This window comes from Phodopus roborovskii, unplaced genomic scaffold, assembly GCF_943737965.1.
Source record: "Phodopus roborovskii unplaced genomic scaffold, PHOROB, whole genome shotgun sequence".
Lineage (NCBI taxonomy): Eukaryota > Metazoa > Chordata > Mammalia > Rodentia > Cricetidae > Phodopus > Phodopus roborovskii.
The window spans coordinates 10,599,436-10,609,968 of NW_026126408.1; the positions used below are offsets into that span (position 1 = coordinate 10,599,436).

Genomic DNA, 10,533 nt, shown 5'->3' on the forward strand with positions numbered 1-10,533 from the left:
CAAAGCTACAGCTTAGGGGACATGGAAGATGTTCCAGCTCTCCTTATAGGAGACAGAGCCTCCCTCTTTACAGAATGACTTAGACTCAGCTGCAATCTAAGACCCAGATACGTCCATTTCCCAATCAAGTCAGGCTCTCCTTGGACTGTTTATGCCATAGCTCTGGTACCAGAAAGTTTGACCAAGCAACTACTTTGCCAATTGTGACATCAAATATAGGAGACAAAAATAAAGAGCTCCACCATTTCCCCAGCCCCTGAAGTCTAAGGTTACCTCTCTGGGTGTCAGGACCTCTGTATCTCATCACAATGACTCACTCTCAGACCCATTCCCAACTACTTTGTTCACATCTAGACATTTTGTTAGAAGGGTCATATGTGAGATTGGGGTTTCTTACAATATTTAGAGACCTGCTACATGTCCCTCTTGGTCCTTGTAAAGTACACTGTAGAGGGACCTGGAAAATGGTGTATTCACATAAATAATCATTATCCTTAAGGGTAATGGCAATCCAATCTGGCCAAAGCAGAGTTAAGTTGTATTTCCCAGGCTTTCTCTTGGCCAAAGATCCAAGCCATTTCCTCCCTAGAGCTAAGGCCTGAAATGTGTAATGAAGGGTCTACTGTCGGATGGACTGAAGGGTGCATTGAACGAAGTATGCACTGGATGGTGTACTGGAAGGTGCACTGGAGGGTGCATTGAAGTATGCACTGGATGGTGTATTGAAGGGTACACTGGAGGGTGTACTGGAGAGTGCATTGGACAGTGTACTGGAAGGTGCACTGGAGGGTGCATTAAAGTATGCACTGGAGGGTGCACTACAGGGTGTACTAGAGGGTGCATTGAGGTATGTGCTGGAGGGTGTACTGTAGGGTGCACTGGAGGGTGTACTGGAGGGTGTATCAAAGGGCTCACTGACCAGCCTGGCCTTGGGCTGCTGTCAGGGAAAAGAAGATGCTTCCTTTCCAGTAGTGGCTATGGCAGAGAACCTTAAATTATCAAAAACAGGTTCTTTCTCTTATTGTCCTGATTATCATGTAGCAGGTGGCCAACAGAACACTTTTTCAGAAAGGTAATTCAAGTAGCCATTCTGCCTTATTAAGATATAGACTCAGAGGTGGTAAGAGAGGTGGTCAGAAATCTCCTGAGTTTTGAGAAGGCCTTTATAGTGCTGAACAGTATTGGATGCCTGAAGATAGTGAGTGTCCATCCAATTCTTGGATTAGTGGTCCATTGCTGGGTGACCTTTACATTGGTTGCCTTTCCCACAGGTCCCATATGAATGGTAAGACAAGGCAACTGTCACACATGCAATGCCATCTATGTTTTAATAAAGGGGCACTGAACTCAGGAACTCTACTTCTTTGATAGAAAGCACTTTGCAAGTTGCCCCCCCCTACTCCCTCCCTGCCCCAGAGAGAAGAATTACTTTAATTTTTAAAGGTGGCATAACACAGACATGGCCTAGGTATGCAGTGGTTAGCGGGACTGTTGAGACGGTTCAGTGGGCTTATTTGCCACTAACCCGTATGTCCTGAGTTCCATTCCCACTACCCACATAGTGGAAGAGGTCTCCCACAGCTGTCCTCTAACTTCAATATGGCTAGGGTCTATATTCTTGGGATATCTGGCAAGATATGTGGGGACTTGGAGGTGAGACTCCCAACAGACTTGTCCTGTGAAAAACCATTAATGCACTCAGGTTTCAAGTCAGTAATCAATGCTTAAAGAAAAGGAAAGAGCTGGTCAGGTCCTTCCAGTTATAGATGATGACCTCTTGAAACAAGAAAAAAAAATGTCCTTTAGCTCAGTCTTTAATCTTCCACTCTGTTTCTCAACCACAAATATTTTTTCTGAAGGATCTGTATTTTTCTTTCAAAATAAGTTGTCTTCACTAGTTGTCTGATGACTTAATTTCCTTTTTTTCTTAGATAATCTCCTGAAAGAAACAGCATATTAATCATTTTAGAGTAGTGAACTGCCATTACAATGTAGTTCATTCATTTTTCAGAAGCAGTGTTAGATGGCTACCATGTGCTGGCACCGTACTCTATTAAAGGATGATGGGATAGTTAAAACACAGGCCTTGTCCTTGTGGAGGTCTGTGTCTTCTAGGAAAGAGAGATGTATGCAATCCTCAATTCTATTTCAAAGTGACAGGGATATTTGTGCTTCTCTGAAGAGTGATTAATTCTCCATGAAGAGACAATGAAGGTACACATAATTGTCAAGGGAAAATGAGTGAGAGAGGGCATCAGGGAACAGTAGAACCTGCTGCCCAGTCCTTCATTAAAAAGAAAGAATCAGGTCGGGTGTTGGTGGCACACACCTTTAATTCCAGCACTTGGGAGGCAGAGGCTGATGGATCTCTGTGAGTTCAAGGCCAGCCTGGTCTACAGAGCTCTTTATCCAGGACAGGCTTCAAAGCAATAAAGAAAAACCCTGTCTCAAAAAAAAAAAAAAAAAAAAAAAAAAAAAAAAAAAAAAAGGAAAAATGTGTAGGCTGTGTTTTACTAATAAAAAATTCTAATTCTACTTGTTTTCTTAAACTGACTGCTGGTTATCATTCAGTTTGCCTTCCTCTACTGCAATGATCCTAAACTTCCTAATGCTGTGATCCTTTAATACAGTTTCTCATGTTGTGATGACCCCCAAACATAAAATTGTTGCTTTGCTACTTCATAACTGTAATTTTAATTTGCTGCTGTTATGAATCATATTATAAATATCTGTGTCTTTTGATGGTCTTAGGTGACCCTTGTGAAAAGTTGTTTGAGCCCCAAAAGGGGTTGAGAACCACTGCTTTACTGCAACCATGACAAGAGGAAATGGTGGGAGACCAGGACTGTATTAAGTGTCATAGATTTGTAGACAGGTATGGTGGCATACTCTTGTAATTCCACTACTTGGGTGTTGGAAGCAGAACTATTGCATCAAGTTCATGGCCAGTTTAATCTGCATGTTGAGTACTAGGCCAGTCAGTACTACATAGCAAGACATTGTCTCAAAAAAACAAAAACAAATTAAAATGTAAAATCTTTAAAAATAATTTATTGTAAGAATTACTGACAGGCAAATTTAGAAGAATGAATTATAATTTTCTATTTATCTGTTATAGAACTATGAACAAGGTCTTAGATGATATTTTCATGAGTATAAACAAAATACCCAAACCATGAAATATCTATTTCTTTCCATGTAGATGTCAAAACACAGAGCCTAGATTCTTAGATGTGGGTTTAGTTAAGAGTGAGGCAACATTCATGTGAAGAAACTAGGACATTTGGTTATCTATCTAGGAGTTAAGTTACAGGAAGTTTAAGGAATAATTATAGTTCTTTAATAATTTCATACTGATCTAGTGATGCTAATATTTTACCAATGCATACCATCTGTTAATATAGTCATTTTAAAAATACACAGTTGGTGGCACACACCTTTAATCCCAATACTTGGGAGGCAGAAGCAGGCGGATCTCTGTGAGTTTGAGGCCAGCCTGGTCTACAGAGCTAGTTCCAGGACAGCCTCCAAAGCTACAGAGAAACTCTGTCTTGAAAAACCAAAACAAAACAAAACATCAAAACAAACAAACAAAAACCCGACTGACTTGTGTGAAGTAGTATAGGATTATATTTTGCCCATTACTTCTTAAAGCTGTTATTTAGTCATGCTGATAGAATGCTCCATAATAAAAAAAAAAAAAAAAATCGAAACAGGGTCTCACAATGTAACTCTGGCTGGCTTGAAACTAGTTATATAGATTAGTCTGGCCTTGAACTCACAGAGATCTGCCCACTCATTTTAAGTGCTGGGATTAAATACCCTGAGGATTAAAAAATACTTAATCATCACGATTATTTCTCCCATTTTCTACAATAATCACATGATTTTTTGATAGAGAAAATACAATTTTGGGGTCTAATAGCACATGCCTGTAATCCCAGAATTTAGTGGGTTAAAGCAGGAAAATTGCAAGTTTGAGCCCAGTCTGGGGTATACAGTGAAACCCTACATCAGAAAGGAGAGAGAGGGAGGGAGAGGAAGAGAGAGAGAGAGAGAGAGAGAGAGAGAGAGAGAGAGAGAGAGAGTCCTAGAGTGGTGAAGGAAGCAAGATTAAGGCAGTGACAACAGGCAGTTAATGGGTAGCAGTCTGGCCCTTCCCTTAGGCTACCCAGACACCTTCTATCATAGCTGGTCCCTTCTTATAACAGTGGGTTCTATTTGGCATAGTGCCAGCCGTATTATTCTTTGGAGTCTTTTGTGGCCTTGAACAAATAAATAAATAAACAAATGGTCAGAGAATATTATATTGAAGCTAAGGAACATTCTGGTCTTCTCTAAGGAATTAGCCTCAGTTCTGAGCCAATAAGATACAGCCTGTTTTATTGAAAGCCTAGTGGCCGGTCTTCCTATACTTTTCTTATGGATACTTTAATGAGATATATTAGCTCAAATGATAGGTCTCTGTCTGGTTCCAGCTCCTAGTCTGCTGAATCTGACCTTCCCTTTTTGGAACTTAATTTCTCACACATTCATCCTGGATTCTGTTAGGTGGAAGTCATTAACATCTCTGTTTATCAAACATGCAGTAATTTCCTACTTAGAGTCAGGTACTGTATTAGATATCAGATGGGAGGATGATTATGATGGCATTGCCACTTTCTGGATTCATAATCTATCTTAACAAAGAGCTCTAATGCTAATAACAATGGCAGTGTGCATAAAATATACACCACAGTGGAAGAGACACTGGATCTGACTTGGACCATCAGTGATGATGAGGAATGTACCAGCCAGATGTGAGGGTGATAGATAGAACAGGAATGCATTTCTGCCAGGTAGGATGGCATCTACAGAGTCAGGAGAGGCAGAGACATGACTTATCCAGTTTTGATCTGAGATAGTGCAGGGCATGTGCATTATTGGGCACCACAGTTATTTCCTGCAAGAATGAATGAATGGCTGTTTTTCTTGCTAGAAGCCCCTACTATTTCTAAGTACTGTTTTAAGCAATTCTGAGTTTATTAGAAACTCAAATAGATGTAAAATAAAATGCAAAACTACTTACCATTTGTTATGCTCAACCCTCATTTTAGTTCTCAATTAAATCTTATTTTTATTGTTCCATAATTGTAAACCAGGGAAGGGGCTGCAGTACACACCAAGATGGCGGCTTCTATTAGTAGCTCCTCTCTACAGGGCAGGTCCCCAACACTTGTCTGCTTTTTAGCCTGCTTCCTCTCTGTTCCCCTGCCCATCATCTCTCTTGCATAGCTTACGGATGTGGGGGTGGTAGTAGGGATAAACCATATGACACAAGTCAGGGTCCTCAAAGAAAATAAGGGGTAGGACGGAGGCCTCACCATGATACTGAGCCAGGGAAAGAAGCAGTTGCTTTGCAATTAAGCAGAAACAAGACAGACTCACAGCAGTGCTCCCATCCGTGGTACCCACATTTTCCCGTTGCTCCTCTGTGATCATCACTTTCTGTGTTTATGTGAGCCACCCCTGGATTCTCCGACAAATTTCTCCTTTGTCCCCAGCTACTTTAAGTAGGGTGTCGAGTCTCAGTGGGAAGCAGACTCACCCAGCTTCTCTGTGGCTTCCACACAGACACTAGGATACATGCCTGCAGTGTAAGTGGCCACCAGGAGATACTGATGGGTCTTCACAACAATCACACCGGTGTTCTCCTAGATGAACAAGAGACAATGCTCTGCCTTGGGTTCCAACCACAAGCCCAGCAGTTACCCCAGACACATTTTTAAGAAACTATTTCCTGACATCTTTGTATTAGTGTAATTGTATTTTAATCTTCTACTCTTCTGAGACATTTAGTAGAGTTTTCTGAAAGGTTTCAGCTTTTTGCACTAATATTATGTGTATTGTAAAGAGAAGTTCCTGGGAAGAAACATACCATGCACTTACAGTTGTGGATCCAGAGCCTAATAACGATGTATTCTGGGCTATCTTAGCCCCCTAATAACCATTCTTTGCCTCTGTGATGGATTCAACATTCTTGTGCCTAACAGGGGTGTGAACTTAGAATGTATTTAAACACCCTCTCCTCCCACAGCTTTACTGTATGTGTGTCTGTCTTTCTTTATTTCATTGCTGCTCCAGTCAGGGTTTCAGGACCCAAGTCAAGCCGGTCATGGCACTATGGAGGGTGAACTGTATCAGGAAGAGGTGACTCAGCTGACAGACTCCAGAGGAGATATTTACAGCAGTCAGGATATCTGGCTGAGAATGCTTTTGGACAAGAAGTGATTTTTATTCTTTACTTCATTTCAGTGCTGGAGATCAAGAGCTTTGCACGTTATAGACAAGTTCTCTACTCCAGAGGTCCATCCCCAGTACTTCTGAGTATTTTCAGATATGCCTTCCTGGCACTAGATTGCAATCTGAACAACAGAAAGCAGTAATGACCTTACACTGTATTGCAGAGAGCATCGGGAGGGATAAAGAAAACTGAAGCAACACTCTTAAGGTTTTTATCCACTGTCTTCAAATCTTGAATACTTACATTTTTAGCATAAAGAGAATAGTCATCTGCCCGGACACATTTGTAATCCTTTTCCTTGAAATACAACCCTTCCCTTCTGGTTATCAGTGGGTTTTTGGCAAATCCATTCACAAGTGTTCGAACATCACTTGGCATTACCTACAGAGGTTAAATAGGCCAGGTCAGAAAAGCATTGTCACTAGCCAGTCTAATTTGGTTAGCTACCTTTTTAAATGGCCTGAAAACTGGGAATGGTTTTCACTTTTTAAAAATGACTGGGAAAAAAGGAACAGCATTTTGTGACACATCACCATTACATGAAATTGAAGTCCCATTGTTCATAAAGTTACACTAGAGGATAGTCATACCTATTCTTTTAGGCATTATCTATGGCTGCTCTTCCAACTACAGAATTACTGATTGTGAGACTATGTGGTCTAGAATCTTAAAGCACTTCCAATGGCTTTTTAGTAGAAAAGGCCTTTTTGTTTAACAGTCATATCCCCAGGAAAGGATTTTCTGAAAGGGATTCCAATAGCACAAGAAAGAACTTCTGATGGGAGATGTCATTCTGTATATGTTTCTCATACTGGTTAATAATAAAGCACTGTTGGCCAATAGGAAAGGAAGATAGGAGGGACTAGGAGACAAGGAGGAAATAGGAAGTAGGAAGGAGGAGTCAAGATGGAGAGTCTGGAGAGAGTAGTATGCGGCAACCGGCTCCCTGTAAGAAGAACACGTGGACATACATAGATTAACACAAATGGGTTAATAACTAAGGCAGAGCTAGCCGATAAGAAACTAGTACCTGGCCAATAACATAATATCAAATACAGAGTCTCTGTACATTATTTGGGGCTGGCGCGGTGGCAGGCGGAAAAACCGTACTCGTTACAAACTTCGGGAATTGGCAAATGAGATATCATGAAATTAAAAGTTTATGTACAGCAAAGGAAACAATTGCTAGAACAAAGTGATAGAACATAAAAATAAAACAATCATCAAGCACACATTGCACACATATTGACAGAACATAAAAGAACACAAAACAACCACCAATCACATACTGCACAGAGATTGACATACCAAAGTGTATAAAAACTCAAACACCAAAATCCCCAAATCACCTAATTAATCAATCAATCAACTGAATAGATTATTCTTGAGAGACATACAAAAAGGCCAATTACTTGAACAAATAAGATTTCTTCATCAGAGAGATGCAAATTAAAACTGCTTTAAGGGCTGGAAAGATGGCTCAGTACTTAAGAGCACCTGCTACTTGTCTGAAGGACAGAACTTCAGTTCCTAATGTCCACATAAGATGGCTCACTCTGCCTGCAACTCCAGCTCCAGAGGACTTAAAACACTCTTCCAGCCTCCAAGAGCACTGCATTCAAATGTACATATAAATAGATATATACATACATACATTAAAATTATAGTTTTGATGGCTCAGTGGTTAAGAGCAGAGGACCTAAGTTCAATTCCCAGCACCAAGATGGTGTGGCTTACAGTTCTAGGGGATATGACTCTTCTGAATTCTGCAGGCACTATGTATATGGGGTGCTTTGAGATTCCACCATATACCAGTTAGAATAAGTATCATCAAGAAAACAGTTCCCACTGCACACCCACCCAGTGGCTACCAACTGTCTATAAGTCTAGTTGAACAGATCTGAAGCCCTCTTTTGGCTTCTGTAGGCATCCATGCACATGGTATGCAAACATGTGGACAAAACAACTATACACATAAAATAAAAACAAATCTTTACAATTATGTGTTTATATATATTTATGTATGTGTGTGTCTGTAAGTGACAACATTAGAAATGGGCTTATAAGAGGGGAGGGATACCTCTTAAAGAAGGTGGGAAATAGATAATGGCATACATACATAAGAAGACAGAAGGACTCAAGGAAGGGAACCAACTGAAGAGTGTATAGAACAGGGCATTGTGGACAGGGAATGAATGAAAACAGTTATAATGACATATGTTGGATCAGGCTGTCTTGGCCTGTTACTCCATATTTTGTAAAAGAGCACTTTCACTCCCTGGAAGGACATGGGGATAGCACGTTTTTCTAGCACCACCTACACAACACAGACTAAAAAACAACTTATTCCTGGGAATAGAAAGAGCGCTTGCCTATAAATTTATGAGGGTAAACTGAGACAGTAGAGGCATATGGACATATTAAAATCCTATCAGAAAAACAAGGTCCAAGAAATATCATGTATAGCAGACCAAGGAGAGTGTGTGATTCTCTCACCTGGACTCCATAAAGAAGACACATCTAGCACAGAGATGGCATTGGTTCCTACTGACCTGGAGCTGCCCCCATCTGCCTACCAGTCTGGACCTAGCTCTGCCCTTTTGCTCCTGGAGCTGGTCTCAACTCGGCAGCCTTACTCTCAAACTTGTGATATGAAGGAGCCTAACAAGTACCCAAAGTTTCTCCAGACTCTTTTTTGAAGCTCTGGTTTTATTAATTCATCAATATCTATTATCAAATATCTACTGACAGTTCTACCAACTTTCCCGCTTTTCTGGACTTAGGAAAACTCTTGAACTCTGCTGTGGTCTCTTCAATTTGTTGCCATTCTGGAACCATAATATATATATGTATATATATATATATATATATATGTATATATATATACATATATATATATATATATACATATACAGTTGCATGTGTATGTATACACACACATTACTGTGTGAGCCAAGAGTTGTTTTTAGTAATAAAGATGGGGCTAACACAGCCTGTGTTCATCTCTGTCATGGTTACCAAGGAAAGCAGGCTATCAAGTTGATGCCATGGAAACTACTGCACCTTGTGAATTTATCATTACTCAATAAAACATATTCGTATTTTTTACATAGTTCATTCACAACACATATATGAAGAGAACATGATAAAAACCAATACTTTGTATGGTAACCTAAAAAGTTATTTTTAAAAGTTTTTTTTTTCCTCTTACACTAAATCCTGGAGATGTCACACATAGGCTCCTTTCATGGAGTTTGATGAGAGCTGCACTGTCCACGTGCTTCGTCCCCAGCAGGGTATCTAACAGTAAGTTCTGCAAGTGACTCATGCTGATTCCTCAGCTCTGAACCAGGAACTGTAGCTGGTCTCCACGTGAGCATACAAGTGCTCCCGATACTTCAGGGTTAGTAACAGTGTGTGTCCTTTAGAACGTGGGAAGAGTGAAAATGTCTACCATCCAGTGTTCACCAAAACCCAGAAAGGAACCAGACCCTCAACATTTTTAGCCATGTAATGATTTACAAGAGAATTATCTGGGATTTAAAAACACAAGTCCATGCTAATATCTCCAGTACTCTAGGGGCAGAAAGGTCACAAATTCAAGGCCAGAGAGACCCTGTTTTTTTGTTTTGATTTTAAAAAAGCTGTGCAGACGAATCTCAGTGGTAGAGCGGCAAACGTAAAGTCCTCGGTTCAATCCGGAGACCCGCAAAAATGAACAAATAAATAAATAAAAGTAAAATAAAGTAGAAACAAAAAAAGGCAACCAGCTATCCAAAGAATCTCAAAACCACCGACCACGGAGAACAACCTAGTTAAATAAGATAAAGCTTTCATTCCTCCTCCTCGACCAGCATCAACGCTGGAGACACACTGGTCAACAGACCCGAGCTCTACCACCACCTTGGAGGCCCATGGCAGCCATCTTGGACGACCCTCATAGAGTCAACCGCCACGAACGCTCCTTCACCACGGGGACCTAACAGGGCGAACGTCCCTCTTGAGCTGCTCCCCTCTGAGTAGTGACTGAGGGCCGGCGGGCAACCTAACTCAACCTGAAGTCTTGGGAATTGGGAGCTAAATACCGGGTACCAGGGTTACTGGGGAGTCAACGCTCCGCCAGGGGCGGGCATGGGCGGAGCCTGGGGACACGAGCGAAGCTGATTGGCTGTGGCAGATGCCTGTTAGAACGAGACCGGCATCCGCCCTCATATGGGCGGAGCCTGGAGACACTCCTTGGTGCGTTCTAG

General features: G+C 41.0%; 1 protein-coding gene across 1 annotated transcript; it reads right to left on the reverse strand.

The window, feature by feature from the left end:
- Nucleotides 1–1,827: 1,827 nt before the first annotated feature.
- Pfn4 (profilin family member 4) lies at nucleotides 1,828–9,767 on the reverse strand. Its single transcript, XM_051181899.1, has 4 exons — nucleotides 9,495–9,767; nucleotides 6,527–6,664; nucleotides 5,588–5,693; nucleotides 1,828–1,939 (listed from the first exon to the last, which is right to left on the reverse strand). The coding sequence occupies exons 1-4, from the start codon at nucleotides 9,609–9,611 to the stop codon at nucleotides 1,911–1,913; spliced, it is 390 nt and encodes a 129-aa protein (XP_051037856.1). The 5' UTR covers nucleotides 9,612–9,767; the 3' UTR covers nucleotides 1,828–1,910.
- Between the last annotated feature and the right edge of the window lie 766 nt (nucleotides 9,768–10,533).

Bases quoted from the DNA above. Each gene is read 5' to 3' on its own strand.
- Pfn4 (XM_051181899.1), bottom strand. From the start codon at position 9,611: ATGAGTCACTTGCAGAACTTACTGTTAGATACCCTGCTGGGGACGAAG. The intron at 5,694-6,526 runs GTAAGTATTCAA...TTGTTCATCTAG, and splicing joins ATTCTCTTTATGCTAAAAAT to GAGAACACCGGTGTGATTGT. The intron at 1,940-5,587 runs GTGAGTCTGCTT...TGTTTCTTTCAG, and splicing joins GGAAGCCACAGAGAAGCTGG to GAGATTATCTAAGAAAAAAA.